The following is a 21,076-nucleotide window of genomic DNA, read 5'->3' as shown; positions in this document are numbered from 1 at the left end:
TGGGGTTACAGGAATGCAGCACGCCTGGCTTTCTCATCTTAATTTTAACTGTAAATCGCCCTGAAAGTTGCCAAGAGTGGTGGTGCAAGCCTTTGATTCCAGCACTCGGGAGGCAGAGGCAGGAGGATCGCTGTGAGTTCAAGGCCAGCCTCAGACTACATAGTGAATTTCAGGTCAGCCTCTGGGCTAGAGTGAGACCTTACCAAAAAAAAAAAAAAAAGGCCTGAAAGTTAGAACTAGATGTGAGCAACTTAACGGGTTGAGATCCCTGGGGACACCTCCAGAACCCCAAGTGTTCTCTTAGGGATCCTGAAGAAAGGAGATTCTCTCATTGGATGCTGCCAAGTCTCTAGCTAGTTCAGTTTAACCTCTCAAAACGGTTTACAAAATGCTCTAAGATTCGCGCTGCATCTTCATTGCAAAGTCCCATGGACCGGGTAGGCTAGGGACTGAGGGTTGTAAGCTTAACACCTGGCATGAGCGAATTTCTAGGAAAAATAAAAATAAAAGAATAAGTAGGCCGGGCGTGGTGTCGCACGCCTTGAATCCCAGCACTCAGGAGGCAGAGATAGGAGGATCACCATGAGTTCGAGGCCACCCTGAGACTACATAGTGAAATCCAGGTCAGCCTGAGTGAGACCTTACCTTGGGGGTGGGGGGGAAGGGGCAGGCATTGCTTGTGACACTACAGAACCACCACATATCCCGAGGCGATCCACCCTACCCGGCATCCACAAGCTCGGGGAGGAGGAGCCGAGAAGGCGGGGGCGGGTCCCAGCGGCGTCACATGGTGCCCGGCCCGGAAGCACTCGAGTAGAAGACCCCGGGAGACCCGCGCTGGGGCTGCTGATTCCTGAGATCTACCCAGCCGCCACCATGGCCTGGACCAAGTACCAGCTGTTCTTGGCCGGGCTCATGCTCGTCAGTGGCTCCATCAACACGCTCTCGGCAAAGTGAGTATGGGCCCAGCCTGGAGGCGCCCCTTGCCGGCCCTGCGGGAGCTGGCGCCCTTCTGCATCCTCGCCCTCCCTCTTCCTCCTTTACTGCTCTTTGGCCTCACCAGTTCTCCACGTTGCGGAGAACTCGGTCGGCTCGCGCTGTTTAGGGATGAGGGAGTGGGTGGGAGCCCCGATAAATCATGGATCCGAGGCCGGCTTTCTTTCGCTGTCATTTCCCGTCTCCGCTTCAGTTTTCCCATCTTTGAACCGGATGATTGGACCAGTTCCTCCCCATGGAACTTTCAGTACTGCGGACCCTAGACCGAGTGAGCCCCTCCCATCAGGACTTGGGCACTCTCACTACTGTTGTGGCGCCGCAGGGAGTGTTGTGTTAAAAGGGTTGAGGCCGGGAGCCAAAGGTGACCATGACCCCTGGGGGAGGGCTTAGAACTGCTTGGTTCTTAGCTGGGGCTCTATATGTGGCACAGGCTTGGGGAAAGGACACAGGAAGTCTAGTTCCAAGTGGCATGAGACCAGCACCAAATGTCCAGTTGGAGTCCCCCCTCCATAATCAGAATATCGACCTGGAAAGTGACATTTGAAAGTGATATCACTGAATAAAGAAGTGATCCACCTGGTTGTCAATTTAGATAGTCATTGGAGGGCAGGAAAACCCACTCTGGCTGCTGCTAGTAGATGAGATGCATATGGAGAACAGTGGACAGTGGCCCTCTCCCTGTCAGGCCTCCTTTACACCTGGGCCCTGTGAGTCAAGAGGAGACCTTGTGGTGACTCCAGTAGAAGCGTTCCTACCCTCTGGGCTGTGCTGTAGGTTCCCTGGGTTTTGTGCATCTTGGCACTTTGAGAAACTGTGAGCCATATGAGAGGTGTGGCCATTTCTTATTTCTGAAGGATTTGTATATCACACATTCCGTAGATGTAAGGTGCTTCAAAAGGGAGCCTCGAAGTAATCAAGTGACTCTAAGATGCCTGGACTGTGGAAGAGAAGGTGGCAGAAGTAACTTGGGAAATCCCCAATTTTAAGACACTTGGAGGAGACAGATATGTACACATGTAGCAATTAGAATACTCTCTGCCTTTCCCCTAAAGAGGACATGTCTGTGGATCTTTAGGTGGGACCTACCAATCTCTGGGACTCACCTGTAACCAGCAGTGTCTGTGGAGGAGCTGTCAGCCTCCTGGTCACTCATTGTGCTGAGCCCTTGTCTGGGGCCTCAACCTCAGGGCTCCTGTCTTAGAACTTGAACACGGAAGAATATTCTTTTTTTAAAAATTAACAACTTCCATGATTATAAGAAATATCCCATGGTAATGCCCTGCCTCCCTCACTTTCCCCTTTGAAACTCCATTCCCCATCATATCCCCTCCCCCCTCTCAATCACTCTCTCTTTTATGTTGTTGTCATCATCTTTTCCTCCTATTATGATGGTCTTGTGTACATCATGTCAGGCACTGTGGGATCATGGATATCCAGGCCATTTTGTGTTGGGGGAGCACGTTGTAAGGAGTCCTTCCCTTCCTTTGGCTTTTACATTCTTTTCGCCACCTCTTCTGCAAATAGACCCTGAGCCTTGGAAGGTGTGATAGAGATACTGAAGTACTAAGCACTCCTATCACTTCTTTCCAGCACCATGATGCCTTCTGAGTCATCCCAAGATCACTGCCATCTGAAAGAGAAGATTCTCTACCAAAAGTGAGAGTAGCATTAATATAAGGGTATGAACATTAAGAGAAGTGCTCATGGGGCAGTTTGATAAGCATAGTATATACACTTAGCCAGACAGCAGCAGACATTGCACCCCCAAGACTCATGACTACCCCTATTTTAAGTTTTCAGTATCAGGGATGTATTCCCTCCCATGGAGCAGGCGTCCAGTCCAATTAGAGGGCAGTTGGTTTCCACCATGACAGACGTGCCACTGTTGTATCCATTGGCTCATTTGGCCTGGCTGGCCAAATATAAGGCTTGCAGTGTCCACTGTTGAGTATCTTCACTGGTGACTTCTCTTTCTCCCATTAAACTGCATGCAGAATGTCTTCTTCCAGCTTTCTGTCAGCTGGTCTACATGGAGGAGGTTATCAGCTCAGTTCCAGCAGGATTTCTCAGTAGTATTGCAACCCAAGTATGTGGAGTCTTCAGCAATAGGGTCTTACCATCTCTTCCTGGTGGGAAACCAAAGGCCTCAGCAATGGCCTATTTTGGGGGCATCAAGGACCTCCCTGGACAACAACTCACTGGAAGGTATCCCATCCTTGGCACTGAAAATTTTCTAGCAACAATCTACAGCTCCCAGCTGAATATTATTATATCACACCAGCCAAGGCCTGGTTTTAGTGCTCAGAGAGTGACTGTAAAGCTTTCCAGGGCTGCTATCCCCAGAGAGAGTCCAAGTGGCCATTTACTATTGGGATAAACTGTGCTGCATCAGTCCTTCCTTAAAAAGCTTCAAACCAAAGACAGGTGTGGTGGCATGTGCCTTTAATCCCAGCACTGGGGAGGCCAAGGTAAGAGGTAGGAGAATCACTGTAAGTTCAAGGCCACCCTGAAACTACATAGAGAATTCCAGGTCAGCCTGGGCTAGAATGAGACCCTACCTCGAACCCTCCCCCCCCAAAAAAAAAGCTTCAAATCAGTCAGGTAGGAATCCAAGGGATCCTCAGTCCCAAGAGGCACCACTCTTGGAGGCTTCTGGAGAATCAGGAATAAGGCTGTCGGGTGAGAGATTCAACCTTTGGTCTTGACTCCTGCCCTGTAACATGGTGTGGGGCCTCAGAAGCTTCCCACCTGAGACAGGTCCCAGAGTTGGACCGTAAACATTGTTTTGTTTTGTTTTTATAATTTTTTTTGTTCATTTTTATTTATTTATTTGAGAGTGACAGAGAGAGAAAGAGGCAGATAGACAGAGAGAGAGAGAACGGGAACCCCAGGCCTTCCAGCCACTGCAAACGAACTCCAGACGCGTGCGCCCTCTTGTGCACCTGGCTAACGTGGGTCCTGGAGAATCGAGCCTTGAACCAGTGTCCTTAGGCTTCATAGGAAAGCACTTAACCGCTAAGCCATCTCTCCAGCCCTGTTTTGTTTTTATAATTAAAACTTCCATGATTGTAAATAATATCCCATGTTAATTCCCTTCCTCCCCCTGAAAACATTGTTTTAAAGCCAAATGGTGAGAATGCTGTTGAAGAAGATGGAGGAGTATCTAACCCTAACCCTGAAGTGAATTGCTCATTGGAATTCCTATTGCTGGTCTGCAGTTTTCCACTAGGCATCACCACAATCAGTGGAGGCCTCCAGTATACAGAACACCCAACCTACCAAGTGCCAGACTCTGCCTTGGACATCCTTTCACCTAAACTCAGTGAATTCTCAAAGCCACCCAGGAAGGTAGACAGATTGACCATTCCTGAAGGGAACTGTGGTACAGAAAGATTAAATTATATGCCTAGTTCAACCCTTTTCCCAGATGACAAGGTTTTTTTTTTGTTTGTTTGTTTTGGTTTGGGTTTTGGGGTTTTTTGTTTGTTTTGGTTTGTTTTTTAGTTTTTCAAAGTAAAGCAAAGTTTTTCACTCTAATCCAGGCTGACCTGGAATTCACTCTGTAGTCTCAGGGTGGTCCTACATAGTAAATTCCAGGTCAGCCTGGTCTAGAGTGAAACCCTACCTCAAACAACAACAACAACAACAAAAATTAAAAGAAAAAAAATCTAATCCTCACATTTTACAGAGGAGATCCCAAGAAAACTTTCTTATTGTGATATTGTGATTCAGCTTGTTGTCAAAAGGGAGTTGGCATCCAGGCCTCATGACCATTTGTCTCATTACCAGCCCTGTTCTTTAGGACTTTACTACCCCAAAATCCTGCACCCCCCCCCCCGCCCCGGCCTTCTCTCATATCCCCTCTGTGTCTGAAAGGTATAAGCCTGTAAGTGGCATCTTCTATGACACCCCACCCTCAGGGTAAACTCCATCTGGAACTAGGCAGAAAGCCTCTGCCCAGCATCCTGCTATTGTCCTGTTTGCTGTGCTTGAGATCCTCTCTTTGGTAGTGTCAGCCAGAGAGCAGCTCAATGCCTGGGAGGACTGATGTCAGTGGATGAGGAGTTACATGGGAACACATGCTGCCTACTCTTCTCTCCCCACTCATCAGGTTTTAGAAGGCTACAGGGAGACAGCACATGCTCATGGAGGGAAAAAGACACCAAACTTATCTAACCCTTGCTCCCTTCCCTGAGTCTTAGCAAAAGGCCCCTTCTTGAGAAATGACTGCTTCTCCTTCAGTGACTGTTTCTTGGGCTCCTCACCATTTCTGTCTGCATGAACCAGTGTTCCTGATATGGTGCTACCCATTTCAGAGTCCTATTGTCCTGCTGTGAGAATCCAGAGAATCCAGCTGTGGTTCTGTACTGGAAGAACCAGGGTGAAACAGACTCTGGAAACTCCCTCTTAAGGCCCTAAGTACAGTCCTCTTCTGAGTTTTCAGGGTGTAGGGTCTGATACATGGAGGCTATATGGCCTGATTTGCCTTTATCCCTGGCAGGAGGTCCTATGCAACATCATGAAGCCTCTGTTAGAGAAGAGGCTCCCATAGTCCTTTCTGTGCCACCTCAACTTTTGCCCTTAGTATCTTCCTCTGCTCTTGAAATGGTATGGGACTGTTGCTTCAGAGGGACTACAGGGTTAACTTGAGGATGACCAAGTCAGGAGGGCAGTACAATGGAGAGAAGAGGAGGCTTGGAAGCTATGGAATAAGAGGAGTTACTGGGCCTTTCTGAATCTTGATATCCTCTTCTATAATATGGGCATGATAGTCCCTACCCTACCTTGTCCCAGACACTGTAGGGTCTACTAAGGAGGTTTTCTCAGCCACAGAGATGAGAAAACTCAACTTATTTATCTGTATGCTGGGACACCACAGAAGTGAGGAAGTTCTAGCCCTTCTTAGATCTCTCTGGGCAAGGAAAAGAAGTTGATTCACTGGGTTTGACAAGCTGGGGATGGTAGAGGAAATGACAGAGATTCTGTGGGAATGGGCACAGCTAATTAGCAGGGCCTATCCACATCAGATACTTCCTTACTGTCTGACTGTTGCCCCTGAACACGCACCAGCCAGAATGCTAAGATTTATGTGTGGGCAAGGCCTGTTGGAAGTGACTCATCATCCAGCAGGGTTGCCTCCTCCAACAGCCTGACTGCTGATGCTCAGTGAACCCTGAAAGTAGCCAGCCTCTGCCAACACAAGGTGTAGTCTCCTAGGGCTTCAGCCGATCCTTCAGAATAAAGTGTCTACATAATGGAGGCCTGTCTGCAGGCTGCTTTTTTCACTCTAGTAGAGAACCCGAATAGTCTAGACTAAAAATGTTAGAACATCAGAAACTGAAGATACGGAACTGGGTATCCATTCCTGGTACGAGCTCTGGCTACTGGCCCTGCTCCTCAAACCATTTCTGACTCTGGATTAATCATCTATCAAATAAGGAATTTTTTTTTTTCTATTTTTGGCTTTTCAAGGTAGGGTCTCATTCTAGCCCAAGCTGACCTGGAATTCACTATGGAGTCCCAGGGTGGCCTCAAACTCACGGCAATCCTCCTACCTCTGCCTCCCGAGTGCTGGGATTAAAGGCGTGTGCCACCACGCCTGGCCAAATAAGGAATTTTGTGAGATAATGGCTGAGTTTCTTCTAGTCCTACATGTCATGGCTCTGGAACATTAGGGGCAATACCTTGCTCAGCCAGCAAAATAGGAGTTTGCAAGCCCTAGTCCAGTGGACTGCACTGACCTCACCCAAGGGAAGGTGGCTCCCACTCATACAGGGAAAGAGAGAGAAGGGACAGGAAGGGGTTTGCATTGAATACCTGTCATTGGCCTGGTCTTATGGAGCTCATTTTATCTAGTTTTTAAATTATTTTTATGGTTTTTTGAGGAAGAGTCTCACTCTAGCCCAGGCTGACCTGGAATTCACTATGTCATCTCAGGGTGGCCTCAAACTCATAGTGATTCTCCTACCTCTGCCACCCAAGTGCTGGGATTGAAGGTGTGCACCAACACACCTGGTTTGTCTAGTATTTTTGACACTTGTCTGTGTTGGCATGGTTATCCCTGGAACTTTTCAGGCCCACGTGTCTAAAGGCTAAGCATTCTAGTTATTCTGCTGCCTTTCTGAGGGTTAGCTCCAGCAGGGCTTGACCACAATCAAGTTGCTAACTGAAGGAACCTGAGCTTCTGTCTGTGTCCCAAGTCTCAGGGTCACTTTCTGAAAATGAAGATCCTTGTGAGGCTTAATCAAAAGGGCCCACACAACAGGCCCAGTGCAGTTAGTGCTCAGTGAATTGGCCATTTAAAAACCATGTTTGGGCTGGAGGGATGGCTTAGTGGTTAAGCACTTGCCTGTGAAGCCTAAGGACCCTGATTCAAGGCTCAATTCCCCAGGACCCACGTTAGCCAGATGCACAAAGGGGTGCACGCCTCTGGAGTTCGTTTGCAGTGGCTGGAAGCCCTGGTGTGCCCATTCTCTCCCTCCTTCTCCTTCTCCCTCTCCCTCTCTCTCTCTCTCTCTCTCTCTCTCCTGCCTCCTCCTCTCTGTTGCTTTCAAAGAAATAAATAAAAATAAACAAAAAAAATAAAAAAACCATGTTTGGTTGCAACTGAGGAGATAGCTCAGTGGTTAGAAGTGCTTATTTGCAAACCTGCCTGCCTGGGTTCAGTTAACCAGTCACCCACATAAAGCCAGAGGCCAAAAAGTAGCATATACATCTGGCATTTGTTTGCAGCAGCAAGAGACCCTGGCATGACCATACACATGGAAATAAAGTTTCTTAAAAAGAAAAAAAAAGAGCAAACAAACACATAGTTAAGAAGTACTGACAATCAGCAAAGTGTCATCCCACCTTAGGGGTCTTAGCTATTGTCCCCAAACAGTCTAAGACAAGGTTTTGGATCTTCTCTGTGAGGCCTGGGGACAGGACCTACATGGTAAGCCAAAGCCTGGTGCCATCTAAGGAACTTACATGCTGAGCTGGCAACTGACATCTATACCCTCAGTCTGCTGTGTTCTTAGATACAAAGAGATTCCATTTCTGCAGTGGGAAGCTTGCCAGTAGCACCTATCCAGGCAAACCTACTCCATGGAAAAATTTTAGATAAGCCTTGAGAAAGGAGAAGCATAGCTTGGCAGATAGCCAGATAGTAAGCTCCTCCAAGACAGGTCCATACTGCTCCCCTCTAGGCCAGCCTTGTGGAAATTAAATCTCATGAAAACGGTCTACGGCCAAAGGCTGGCCCTTTCACTAGGTGGGATCTGGAAGGCTCATCTATAATAAAACCTGTTGGGCTCCTGTGCAGTAATATGTGGGGAACAACGGGTGTAAAGTGTAGAAGAGGTGGATGATGAGCTCACTCAAACTATAGTAAATGTTAAAATACAAGCTGCACATGCAGTAGCTCAGGGTGACTTCTGGGTGATGGCAGCACTGCTAGATCTAGGGGGACTTTTTTTTTTCAACATTTTAAAAAATATTTTTGTATATTTGAGAGAGAGAATAAGCACACCATGGTCTCCTGCCACTGCATACAACTTCAGTCACATGTGTTACTTTGTGCATCTAGCTTTATGTGGGTACTGGGGAATTGAACGCAGACCATCAGACTTTGCAAGCAAGTGCCTTAAATCACTGAGACATCTCTCCAACCCATAGGGGGACTTTTTGAGCTGCTAGTTTTTATTTGCCCTGTTGGGGTTAGGACTAGCTATACTTAGTTCCCTTGTTCTAGGCTTCTGTCTGCCCTCTAGCTATTTGTATTAGAACCTCTCCCTTTAGCTGGGCATGGTGGCTCACACCTTTAATCCCAGCACTCAGGAGGCAGAGGAAGGAGAATTTCTGTGAGTTTGAGGCCTCCCTGAGACTACATAGTGAATGCCAGGTCAGCCTGGGATAGAGTGAGACCCTACCTTGGTTCATGTTTTTAAGAACCCTCCAGAAGCCCAACATCCACCCTTTGGGAGCTCAAGCTTGTTTTAAACCAGGAATGGTATATTATATGGGTACCCAGCTGACAAAGGTGGAGCCTTGCTGGAGGAGGTGTGTTTGGGGGGTTGGACTTAGAAATGTTATTACCAGCTCTCCTCTGCTAGAGTTCAGCTCATTTTCCTGCTTTTGTCCATCTGATGTTAGCAAAGAGGTGATACCCAACCTCTGCTCATCCTCATCCTTTCAATCTTCCCCTTGAGACTAATAAACAACTTTCCTACCATAGCTGCTCTTGGTCCTGTGTTTTTATCCCAACAATGAGAAAGTAACTGTAACTACATACCTATAATTACAGCACTCAGGAAGTTGAGGCAGCATAGTCATGTGTGTATATATGGGTATTTCTTTTACTTGTGTTGATGTATGCATGTGTTCATGCCTATGGAGTGCCCTATATGCTTGCTTGTGATAGGTTACACTTAACCTGCTGTGGCAAGCAGAACATCAGGTGTCCCACTCCATCACTTTCTGCCCATTCTTATTTGAGCCAGTCTCTTACTGATCCCAGAGCTTGTCTTCCCCTGCCCCTCTGGAGCCCCTATGATTCTTGGGCCTCTGTTCTCCCATAGGACTAGGATTACAGAGGTGTGACTATGCCCAGTTGTTTCTGTTGGTCCTGGGGATCAAATTCAAAATACTCCTTAGCCCTCTTGCTTGCATTAGGAAGTGCTCTTAACCACTGAGCCATTCGCTCCAGCCTGTATGTGTGTTTTCAATAGATTAAATTTCAAGTAGGGGCTCTCAATTACTTTTTTGTTGTTATTTTTTGTTTTTTTGAGGTAGGGTCTCACTCTGGTCCAGGCTGACCTGGAATTAACTATGTAGTCTCAGGGTGGCCTTGAACTCATGGCAATTCTCCTACCTGTTTCCTGAGTGCTGGGATTAAAGGCATGCACCACCACATCCAGCTAATTATTACTTATTTTGATGAGTAGAAGTATAACTGATATTTTAGCATATATACAACCATAACATAATGAGGATATCTGATTTCTACAAGTTAAAAAAGAATATGTGAGGCCAGGCATGGTGGCACATGCCTTTAATCCCAGCACTCAGGAGGCAGAGGTAGGAGTATCTCTGAGAGTTCGAGGCCACCCTGAGACTACAGAGTGAATTCCAGGTCAACCTGAGATACAGTGAGACCCTACCTCAGAAAACCAAAAAGAAAAAAAAGTGTTGTGTGATCCCATGTTCATGAATTGAAAAAAATGTTAGACTAAAAGCCTTCACTGTCAAGACCAGCTTCTCTGAGAGGGGACCCCCACCTGGGGCTAAGTTTCTTATGTACTAGCTATATGCCAGAATCTGACCTTTCCTCCCTCTGCTGCAGGTGGGCAGACAACTTCATAGCTGAGGGCTGTGGAGGGAGCAAGGAGCACAACTTCAAGCACCCCTTCCTCCAGGTACCAGCCCTGCCCTCCCAACCATTTTTTGGGACTCACCCAGGTAGCACCTCTGAGGCTGGGCTGTTTCCCAGCCTACCAATAGAGCTCCCCTAATCTTAGAAGAACCATCTACTTTTTTCCTCTTGTAGAATAGGGCCAGAGTCCGAAATGTCCCTTGAACCTCCACAATTCTCGGTGTAAGGCGTGCATGAGTCCCAATGAGCAGTCATGTCTTCACCATGTCCTTCAGGACACATGGGAAACTCCAGCACCAGTGGCAAAAGTGTGCTTTCCATCCCCTTTAAGGTCAGATCCCCTTAGGGGAAAATGGAAGATACCACATTACTGAGCAAGGAGACACAGATTTTTACCCCAGTCTATACAGCTTGTTTTTTGACCTTCCAAAGTCTGAGCTTCTCTGAGCCTCAATGTCTACCTGGATCATAGCAAGGAATTTGCCTGCATGTGTGGACTTCACACAGGGTCACACACCATAGGGCCTCCACTGAGATGTCCTGGGGCCCTTTGTGATAGACCTGTGGAACTGGTTGGCTGCCCATGGCAGCTCTGCTTCTGTCTGTTTAACATGTTGGGTTTCTAGGTCAGCTCTTGTCTAAAGAGAAGTTGTGTTTATAAACAAACAGCAACTGACCATGGCAACCCACTTCGTTAGTCCCAGAACTCAGGAGGCTGAGGGAGCAGGATCACCATGAGTTTGAGGCCAGCCTGGGACTACAGAGTGAGTTCCAGGTCAGCCTGGGCTAGAGTGAGACCCTGCTTCAAAAACACCAAAATAATAAATAAATAAATAAACAAACAATGCTGCTAACGGTGGTTTCAAGGTCCCACCAGTTGAGTTCTCTGGGTCTCATCTCTGCAGGCAGTGGGCATGTTTCTGGGAGAGTTTTCCTGTCTAGCTGCCTTCTACCTGCTCCAGTGCCGAGCTTCTGGGCAGTCAGATTCCAGTGTGGACCCCCAGCAGCCCTTCAACCCTCTTCTTTTCCTGCCCCCAGCCCTGTGTGACATGACTGGAACCAGCCTCACGTATATGGGTGAGTAACCGGGCCAGGCTGAGAAGGACTCAGTAAAGGCTTTGCCTGAAGGAGCCACTAGTGAAATAGCATTCTCATCCCCACCATTCCATTTTCCTAGACAACATATGCAGTCACTTATGGACACAACCAAAATTTAGTGAGAAAGCTCAGCTTGTTAAGAATAACCCTGAAGACACTTGGGTGGTAGCCAGCCTTTGCCCTCATGAACTAACAATTAGGAATGGGCTGGAGAGATGGTTCAGTTAGTGGTTAAGACTCTTGCCTACAAAGACAAAGGACCCAGGTTCAATTCTCCAGGGCCCACATAAACCAGATGCACAATGTGGTGCAAGTGTCTGGAGTCCGTTTGCAGCAGCTGAAGACCCTGGCATGCCCTTTCATCTCCCCCACCCCCCCAATAAATAAATAAAACTAAAATTATAAAAATACTTAAATTGCCGGGCGTGGTGGCGCATGCCTTTAATCCCAGCACTCGGGAGGCAGAGGTAGGAGGATCACCGAGAGTTCAAGGCCACCCTGAGACTCCATGGCGAATTCCAGGTCAGCCTGAGCCAGAGTGAGACCCTACCTCGAAAAAAAAAAAAAAAAAAAATTAAATTTTTGTTTTGTTTTTCGAGGTATAGCCTCACTTTGGTTCAGGCTGACCTGGAATTAACTATGTAGTCTCAGGGTGGCCTCAAACTCACAGAAATCCTCCTACCTCTGCCTCCGTACTGCTGGGATTAAAGACATGCGCCACCACACTTGGCTTAAAAATACCTTTTTAAATGCTTGGTTTGGTAGTGCATACCTATAATTCCAGCGCTGGGGAGGTAGAGACAGGATGATTTCTGGGGCTCAATGCTCAGTCAGTCTAACTTAATTGGTGAGCTCCAGGCTCAAAAAGGGGGGACATTGTTCCTGAAGATGACACCCATGGTTGTCCTCTGGCCTTCACATGCACTTGTACACACATATGTACTTTGGTTTTTTCAGGTAGGGTCTCACTTTAGCTCAGGCTGACCTGGAATTCACTATGTAGTCTCACGGTGGCCTCGAACTCACAGCAATCCTCCTACCTCTGCCTCCCGAGTGCTGGCACGCCTGGCTTGTACATATTATGTTTTTTAAAAAGAGCTAACATTTATGTCTTTCTTTCCCTAGCCCTGAACATGACCAATGTCTCTAGCTTCCAGATGCTGCGGAGTGCAGTGATCATATTCACAGGCCTGTTCTCAGTGGCCTTCCTAGGCCGAAGGCTCGCACCCAGTCAGTGGTTGGGCATCTTAGCTACCATTGCAGGCCTGGTGATTGTGGGCCTGGCTGACCTCCTGAGCAAGCAGGACAGTCAGCACAAGCTCAGTGATGTGATCACAGGTAAGGCCAAACAGTGTGAAGTGCAGGCTGGTGATGAGTAGGAAATGAGAAGAAAGGGCTTGTCTGGATGTGTGGTTCTGCTGGTCTGAGCTGGGGAGATTGCTCAGTGGTTAGTGGTACCTGCTTGCAAACTACTGGTCTTTAAAAGAAAGAGAAGGGCTATCTGTTAAGCCACATGACCAGCTCCATGTACTCTCATCACAGTAACCCAGTTTCCAGAGGGAATCATTACTGTCATGTTACAATGAAGTGATTCCTCTGAGTCACCCAGAGTCAGAATTAAAACTAATGTGTCTCCCTCAAGCCTGTTCTTCTCTAAAGGACCCCATCTTCACCCCACAATACAGCTACCAGGCCCACACGTCCCTGGACTTTGTGGAGCCCCAGGCCTGCCTACTGTCCTGACCTCAGAGGCCTGGAAAGCAGGCCCCATATGAAGCCCTGAAAAATCAGAAACTGGCACGTTCTGTCCCCAGTACTACCCCCAAGCCCAGCCCCAGTGCACACTACTTCACCTGTGCCTCTTTTCCTCAGGGGACCTGCTGATCATCATGGCCCAGGTCATTATTGCCATCCAGATGGTGCTAGAGGAGAAGTTCGTCTACAAACACAACGTTCACCCACTAAGGGCAGTGGGCATTGAGGGTGCGTGTGGGTACATGCCTAGGAGTAGTGGTTGTTAGAAAGAATGCTCTTGCAGCAGCATGAGTTGTAAAAGGTACAAATAGAGCAAGTACAGATGCTGGGGACCCCACAAGAGGGGTGGGGTGAGCCTCTTGCTCTAGCTCTTCCTTTTTCCCCAGGTAAGAGTTTACAGACTTTCTGGGCCAGGCAACAGGAGGCCAAGGACAGAAAAGAGCAAGAGAGGAAGTAGAGACTGGCAGTACACTTGGACCACTCATATTCTAATCATGCCTCATTTGCCAAGTGATTCTGAGTGCCATGGGTTAGGGAGGGTGACATTAGAGCCAAACTTTTAATAGGCAAGGTTGAGAAGAAAGGAATTCTAGATAGGGTAAGGCCTGAATTGCTATATGTGAATTTGGAAACTGGTAAGAAGTCTTTTGAGTGCAGTATAGATTTGATGTTGGGGAACTAATCAGGAACTAAGGAAGTCAGGATCGTATCATAGTGTGGCTATAGACTAGATGACAATCAGAAGGAACCACTGAAGGCTTTTTAGCAGGGAAGCAGCTGTCAAAATTACACTTTAAAAATTCAAGATGCATTACAGCTATGCTTTCAGATGGCCCAGGGCAAGAGCCTATAGAAGCTGCTTGTTTCTGGCCCAGTGAACAGAGGAACTGACTGCAGAATGTAAATCAACTACATCACAAAGCATACTGTTTGTTTCCACTTATTTTTATTTTCTAGTGAGACTTTGTGAATGAAGCAATGCCTTGACTTATATTCTGGCACAGGCTCCTTAACACAGAAAGCTATTCTCTAAAGCTGAGCATGGTGGTACATGTCTGTAATCCCAGAACTTGTGAGGTAGAGGCAGGATCATCAGGAAGCCCAGGTCATACTTGGTTATATAGCAATTCAAAGCTATCCTGGGCCTTTTGAGACTCTGTCTCAAAAACTGAGAAAAGCCAGGCGTGGTGGCGCATGCCTTTAATCCCAGCACTTGGGAGGCAGAGGTAGGAGGATCACTGAGAGTTCGAGGCCACCCTGAGACTACATAGTGAATTCCAGGTCAGCCTGAACCAAAGTGAGACCCTACCTTGAAAAACTAAAAAAAGAAAAATAAAAAATAAACTGAGAAAAATGGGCTGGAGAGATGGTTTAGCAGTGAAGATACTTGCCTGCAAAGCCTAAGGACTCTGATTTGATTCCCAAGTACCCACATAGTCCAGATGCACAAGGTGGTGCATGTGTCTGGAGATTTTTTTTGCAGCAGTTGGAGGCTCTTACAAACCCATTCCATCTGCCTCTGCCCCTCTCTCTCAAATAAATAAATAATTTTTTTTTCAAATGAGAGAAGAGGGAACTATTTTCACAAGCTTGTGAAAGCAATGTAGTAAGTTGAAGCCAACAATTCTTTTTTTTTAAACTTTTATTTCATTGTTTGCACAGTACTTTGAGGCTGAGTTATAATATTAACATCCCTTGATGAAAGCCTAATCTCAGGATATGATCAATCACTGAAAGCTTACAAATGGGAAAAATGGTTTTTTTTGAAGTTTTTAAAGATATTTATTTATTCATTTGAGAAAGAGAGAAGCACCAGGGTTCCCATTACCACAAAGGAACTCCAGACACATGCACCATCCATGGGACAGATGAAAAATGTTTTAAGAGAAGATTTATGTTAGCGTTTTGTTTTTTTTTTTTTTTTTTTTTTTTTTTTTTGAGGCAGTGGTTCATGGAGCCAAGACTGGCCTAGAACTTACTATGTAGCAGAGGATAATTGAACTCCTAATTCTTGTGCCTCAACTTCCCCAGTGCTGTGATTAGAGGAGCCATGTCTGCCTCCTAAAAGTCCCAGCAGTTCTTTTTTAAATGAAAAGAACAGAATTTAAACATTTGCAAGGGTTGTACACAGTACAGTGGGTAGACATTATATTGAGAGTACACATCTGTGCACATATGCATGCCTGGGCATTCCTATGATAAATCACACTATAAAATGCATTTCTTACTCTTGGTTCAGCCAAAAGCCACTGAATGGAGAAGAGGCAAGTAGAGCCCATTGGATAGGCACAGATTCCTGAAGTGAGGGGTCCAGAAGTACACCATGAGTGGGTGGGCCATGGGAACCCAACAAAAAAAGTAGACCTGGGATCAAAGGCTGCTATGCCTGTGGGCTGCTGCGGGCTGTACTAGGAGGACACGAGAGGGTAGAGATGTGATATGCTTCCTGGCTTCCTTCAGGCCTGTTTGGCTTTATGATCCTCTCCCTGCTCCTGGTGCCTATGTACTACATCCCTGCTGGCCTCTTCAGTGGAAACCCTCGAGGGATGCTAGAGGATGCCCTGGATGCCTTCTGCCAGATGGGACAGAAACCACTGATTGCCCTGGCACTGCTGGGCAACATCAGTAGCATTGCCTTCTTCAACTTTGCAGGCATCAGTGTCACCAAGGAACTGAGTGCCACCACCCGTATGGTGCTGGACAGCTTACGCACCGTGGTCATCTGGGCCCTGAGCCTGGCCTTAAGCTGGGAGATCTTCCACCCACTGCAGATCCTTGGCTTCCTTATCCTCCTCACAGGCACTGCCCTCTACAATGGGCTACATCACCCACTGCTGGCCTGCCTGTCTAGGTGGTGGCACCCCACCCAGGAGGGTGAGAATGAGAGACTGCTGGGTGGTAGCCAGACTCCCATCAATGAATCCAGCTGATTCTCCCATAAGGCCTCTGCTACCACCAAAATACTCTTTCTTTCTTCTGAGGCCCATGCAGGATGGTAGGTCTTGAGTGCCCTGACCCCAAGGTCTCACTCTGCCTCTTCCTACTGCTCTCCCCCAGGGCAGCTACTACCAGAGATAATAGGACACCCAGATCCTCTTTTCTGGGAGGCCTGTAGGACTGAGACCTAGCCTATACAAGCTTGAGTGTAGCAAGTAGCCCCGCCCCTCCTAGCTCCTACAACACTAGAAGTAAATCTTGAACATGAATGGGAAGAATTTACAACCCAGATAAAATATTCCTTAAACCTGTCTGGAGTCTTGGATTTCAGTGCTGCAGACTCAGCATGTGCTTTTTCAGTCCTTGAGCCCTGGAGCACAGGTGTCCTGTCCATGACCCCTTGTGCATTCCTCTGAGACTGCCTGAGAAAAGAGAAGCAGCCCTCTAAGCCTTCTCTCCCCATGCCTGTTTTGATGTCCTCCTTCATAAACATAAGTTCCCCTACCTAAAAATGACTGCAAAGTAATTCCTGGCAGCCCTTGATAATCATTTCATGAACTTACTATTTGAGGCAAGGTCTTACTATGTAGTACAGGCCTTGAACTCCTTGTTATATCCCCAGCTAACTTCAAACTCATAATTCTCTTACCCTGCCCCACCCTCCCAGGAATTACATGAATGTGCCACCTCCCCTTGCAAAAGTCCATTTTAATTTTGTTTTGTTTTGTTTTTTTGAGGTTTCACTCTAGCCTAGCCCAGGCTGACCTGGAATTCACTATGTAGTCTCAGGGTGGCCTTGAACTCCTGGTGATCCTCCTGCCTCTGCCTGCCAAGTGCTGGGATTAAAGGCACATCACCACGCCCAGCAAAACTCCATTTTAAGGTGAAGGGATTGAGGCCCAGGGATTGTATATTTGGCAAGGTGTGGGGAGGACCTCCAACCACCAGCTCTGGCCAAGGACCTGAAGAGCCCATATCCAGGCAGCCTTGACTCTGCTACCAGTAAGGACCTAGAGCAGGTATAGCTCATAGCCCCACCCCCAGCAACCTGGCTGGGTAGAGACCTCTACCCCTCACCCCACGCTCCAGGATAAAAGATTCTTTCATGTAGAGTAATTCCAGTATAACTAGCTTCAGAGGTAGGTCCAGGTAGCAAGACTGCTCCCATTCATTCCCCCAAAGGCTAAGTGACTCCTTACAGATCCAGGGTTTGTCTGATTCCACACCTGTGGCCTACTACCATATGGGTCTCTGGGTCTTACAGGGCAGATTTCTATGGCTGGACCAGACATAAAGTGTTATTCTCCCTGTACCCCCCCCCCCCACTCTGAAGAGAGAGAATAACTGCAGGAACACCAAGAAACTGACAGCCCTTAATTCCAGTATGGGTCATAGCAGTGATCGAATGGCAGCTTGATACCTCACTTTGTGAGGAAAGAAGGCCTTAGTGAGCAAATGCCCTCAGGTTGTTTTCAATTCCAGTAGGTTCTCTTAGTTTGTCAGGAGAGGGACCTCTCCATTTCACCAGCCTTGAGCCTCAGAGGCTCTGAGCTTCTTTGAGCTCTGGAGATGAAAATAGTACCCATTTGTTGAGGGTAGTGGGGACATTGTAGCAGCTGCCTTGTCCAAAACACATGCACACACAAACTGAGGCCTTAGAATGTTGTTCTGGACTTTATTTTTTAAAATGAAATGCAAAATTGGCAGTGTCAGCCTTTTTCTTCTAATTGAAATAAACTTTATTTAAAAAATTATATAATCCTCTCCTACCACCTTCCTTTGTCCCCATTCCCCTCCACTGAACTTCTTTCCTACTATTCCCTCTTCTATATTTGATATCTTTTTTTTTCCCACCATTATCCACAACTTTTTGATGGGCCCAAAATTATGCATGTCTTATTCAGGTAGCAGTAGCCACTATGAGATCACAAATACAATAACCAATTTGTGTTGGAAAGACAGCATTCCAAAGTCTTTCGCCCAACTTTTGGCTTATACTGTCTGCTACTTCTTCCACTGTAGTCCATCAGTCTTGTAGGGTGTGGTAGAAATGTCTCTTTAAGTGCTGAACACTCAACTGTCACTTCTTCCCAGCACTCCCATGAGTTTTGAGTCTCTCCTGCATAGACTGTTTCTTTTTAATTGAAAGAAATGGGACACAAGAACTATCAGAGACTAAGGAGTGTATAGAAGGTGAGCGTGAGAAAGCATGGCATGAGCAAAGTTTGGACATCACCTGTGCGACAGCAGGTGGTAAACAACAGCAGGAGAGTCAAACTCTGGCAAGGGGGAGCTGTCTATAACACTCCTAAGCCCACCACCACACCTCCTACAGCAAGGCACCATCTCCCAAATGGCCATGATCTGGTGACCAAGCATTCAAAACAGGAGTTTACGGGAGACATTGATTCAAGCCACTACAACTAGAGAAGTGTTTCCACTCTTGTGAGAACCCACATTGATGTACCTGACAGTGACTGCATATAGCCTCTGCCTATCTTGCCCCATGCATACAATCCTCAACCAGAACCATACAAAGAAATCTCACAGGAACCCTAGCCTAGGACAACTGCTTTGTGTCTCTGAATGTCTGCAGGAATCTGCTAGCCAGTGCAAGTCCTCAGGGCTGCTGTGGACAAGATGTGTTTTTAGACCCAGAGTTCTACTACCTCTTCCCACCTCAGCCTGCCTCAGACATCTGTGCCCACTTTGAAGGTCGCTGAATAGAGCCAGGAAACCAACCACTCACCAGAGCCAACAGCTCACACACCAGTGCTGTTTTACTGACAATGCTATACCATCCCACCTTCCCCCATGACACTGAGAAAACACTTTCTTCAACTTCCACCTGCAGTCCGAGAGCCCAGATAGCGTGTATAGAACCATCTGCCAGAAAACAAAACCTCACTCCCCAGTGCTGGGACTACAAGCAGGCCTGTGCCCAGTGCGAGCTTGGTTTTTTATTTTGCTCTAATCACAAAAGCTCAAACACTAGGGATGGGAATGTAGCTTAGTTATAGAGCACTTGCCTACATTGGCAAGGCCCTAGGCTTTACTCTCAGTATTGTAGATAAATAAGAAAAGATCAACAGAAAAAAGAGCAATTTAAATTTCATACTGTCATACCTATTTAAGAGAGAAAGAGGCAGACACAGTAAGTATGGGCATGCCAGGGCTTTCTGCCACTGCAAACAAACTCCAGTTGCATGTGGCACTTAGTGCATCTGGCTTTACGTGGGTATTGGGGAATCAAACTCCAGTCCTTGGGCTTTGCAGACAAGCACCTTAACCACTGAGCAATCTTTCCAGCCCTCATGCCTATTTTGTTTAAACATATTGTACCTGCCCTGATCATTTAAATTTCTCATTCCTTTGATATATTCATTTGTCAGCCAGAAGCAGGAGTATCAGGCAGTTTTGAACTTTGTCTACAGTTATGTAGAGGCTGGTGGAAAGCCAGGAGAAGTGGGTTCACTGAAGCCATCTAGCCTAGCCTGAGTCAGGAAGAACTGTCATACTCCCCACCAGCCAGCAGAGTTGGCTGTTGGATAATCCAGGAAATTACTTCCAATTAATGTGCATCAGTTTCTCTTCTAATTTTCAGTTTCATCTATGTGGACGTAACCTTGATTGTTAAGTCTTATGAAGGATCTTACAAACATCAGGAATCAGGAGATGGTTCAGCAGATAAAATGCTTACCGCTGAAGCCTGAATACCTGAGTTCAGATTCCCAGACTTCATATAAAAGCCAGACACTATGGCAGACTGTCATAATCTCTGCTCCCCTTCAGCAAAATGGGAGATGACAGGAGAATCTCCCAGAAGCTCATGGGACAGCTAGCCTGGCTAACATAGCAGTGAACTAACACGGCAGTAACAATGGAAATGAGACTTTCCCTCAAAAATGTGGTGAAATGCAAAGACTGATGGCCGAAAGTTGTCCTGACCTCCACGTGCATGCTATGGTGTGCATGCACCCATATTTGTGTGAAAACACACCCCACACGGAATGCTGAAATTCGAGCTCCTGAGCCTGGGAAGAAACCCAACTATATTTCTTCTAGAATCTAACTTGTCTTCAGGAAGACCTGAGACAGTTACAGCGGGGATTTGGCTACTGGGTACTATGTCTCAGATACAATGGCACAACCAATTTCTCTTTCTCTCTCCTTTGCTGGACTCCCCATTGCCAACACCATTGGTGCTCGGTTTTAGGGGTTCCTAGGATCTATAGTTTGCTACTCTGTTCCATTCAGCTTCTCTGAAACTCAAGGAGGTCTAGTATTTACCTGACTCATTCAAGTCATTTAATTATTTTCATTTAATTGTATTTTAAAAACAGATTAGTAATTCAGCTGGTTCAAAATAGCCAGGTAGGGTGGTCTTTAATCCCAGCACTCAAGAGGCAGAAGTAGGAGGATAGCTATGAGTTCAAGGCCACCCTGAGACTAGTGAATTCCAGGTCAGCCTGGGCTATAGCGATACCCCCACCCTGGAAAAAAAAAAAAAAATCAAAATAGTTCCAGAATGGTGGCTCATGCATTTAATCCCAGCATTTAGGAGACTGAGGTAGGAGGAACACCATGAGTTTGAGGCCAGCTTGGGTTTCAGATTGAGTTCCAGGTTAACCTGGAGTGAGACCCTGTGGGTTCTTGGGTCCTTGGGTGGGCTACGGTCCCCCAAAGGCATCCTAGACAGGGTTGGTGAGTGCATAAAAGTAAAAATGCTTCGGGAGATAGTTTCAGTGGACAACTCTTGGTTTATTGTCAGGGAAATGGGTTTATTAGCATCTGAGGGTGGGGGAGGGTCTAAAGATGGGGTCAGGTGATCTAGGCTCTCAGGGGGATGGGCTGTGAAGGTACTGGCTGATAAGGAGTTTCCTAGGCAACTAGCCAAAGGTCCCAGGGCTATGGGCAAAGCCTAAATTCAGGTGTGCC

At 46.9% G+C, this 21,076-nt stretch overlaps 1 protein-coding gene across 2 annotated transcripts; it reads left to right on the top strand.

Moving 5' to 3' along the window:
• Positions 1-794: 794 nt before the first annotated feature.
• Slc35f6 (solute carrier family 35 member F6) lies at positions 795-17,892 on the top strand. Of its 2 annotated transcripts, none has more exons than XM_045150556.1 (6): positions 795-953; positions 10,319-10,391; positions 11,254-11,425; positions 12,572-12,784; positions 13,319-13,429; positions 15,854-17,892. In XM_045150556.1, the coding sequence occupies exons 1-6, from the start codon at positions 877-879 to the stop codon at positions 16,129-16,131; spliced, it is 924 nt and encodes a 307-aa protein (XP_045006491.1). In that variant the 5' UTR covers positions 795-876; the 3' UTR covers positions 16,132-17,892. The 2 variants fall into 2 exon arrangements, with proteins under 2 accessions (XP_045006491.1, XP_004669414.1); XM_004669357.2 differs by having other exon boundaries at positions 15,662-17,892.
• Positions 17,893-21,076: the final 3,184 nt, after the last annotated feature.

Source organism: Jaculus jaculus, chromosome 5 (assembly GCF_020740685.1).
Source record: "Jaculus jaculus isolate mJacJac1 chromosome 5, mJacJac1.mat.Y.cur, whole genome shotgun sequence".
NCBI classification, from domain to species: Eukaryota; Metazoa; Chordata; class Mammalia; order Rodentia; family Dipodidae; genus Jaculus; species Jaculus jaculus.
This window is presented reverse-complemented; position numbering and strand designations above follow the sequence as displayed.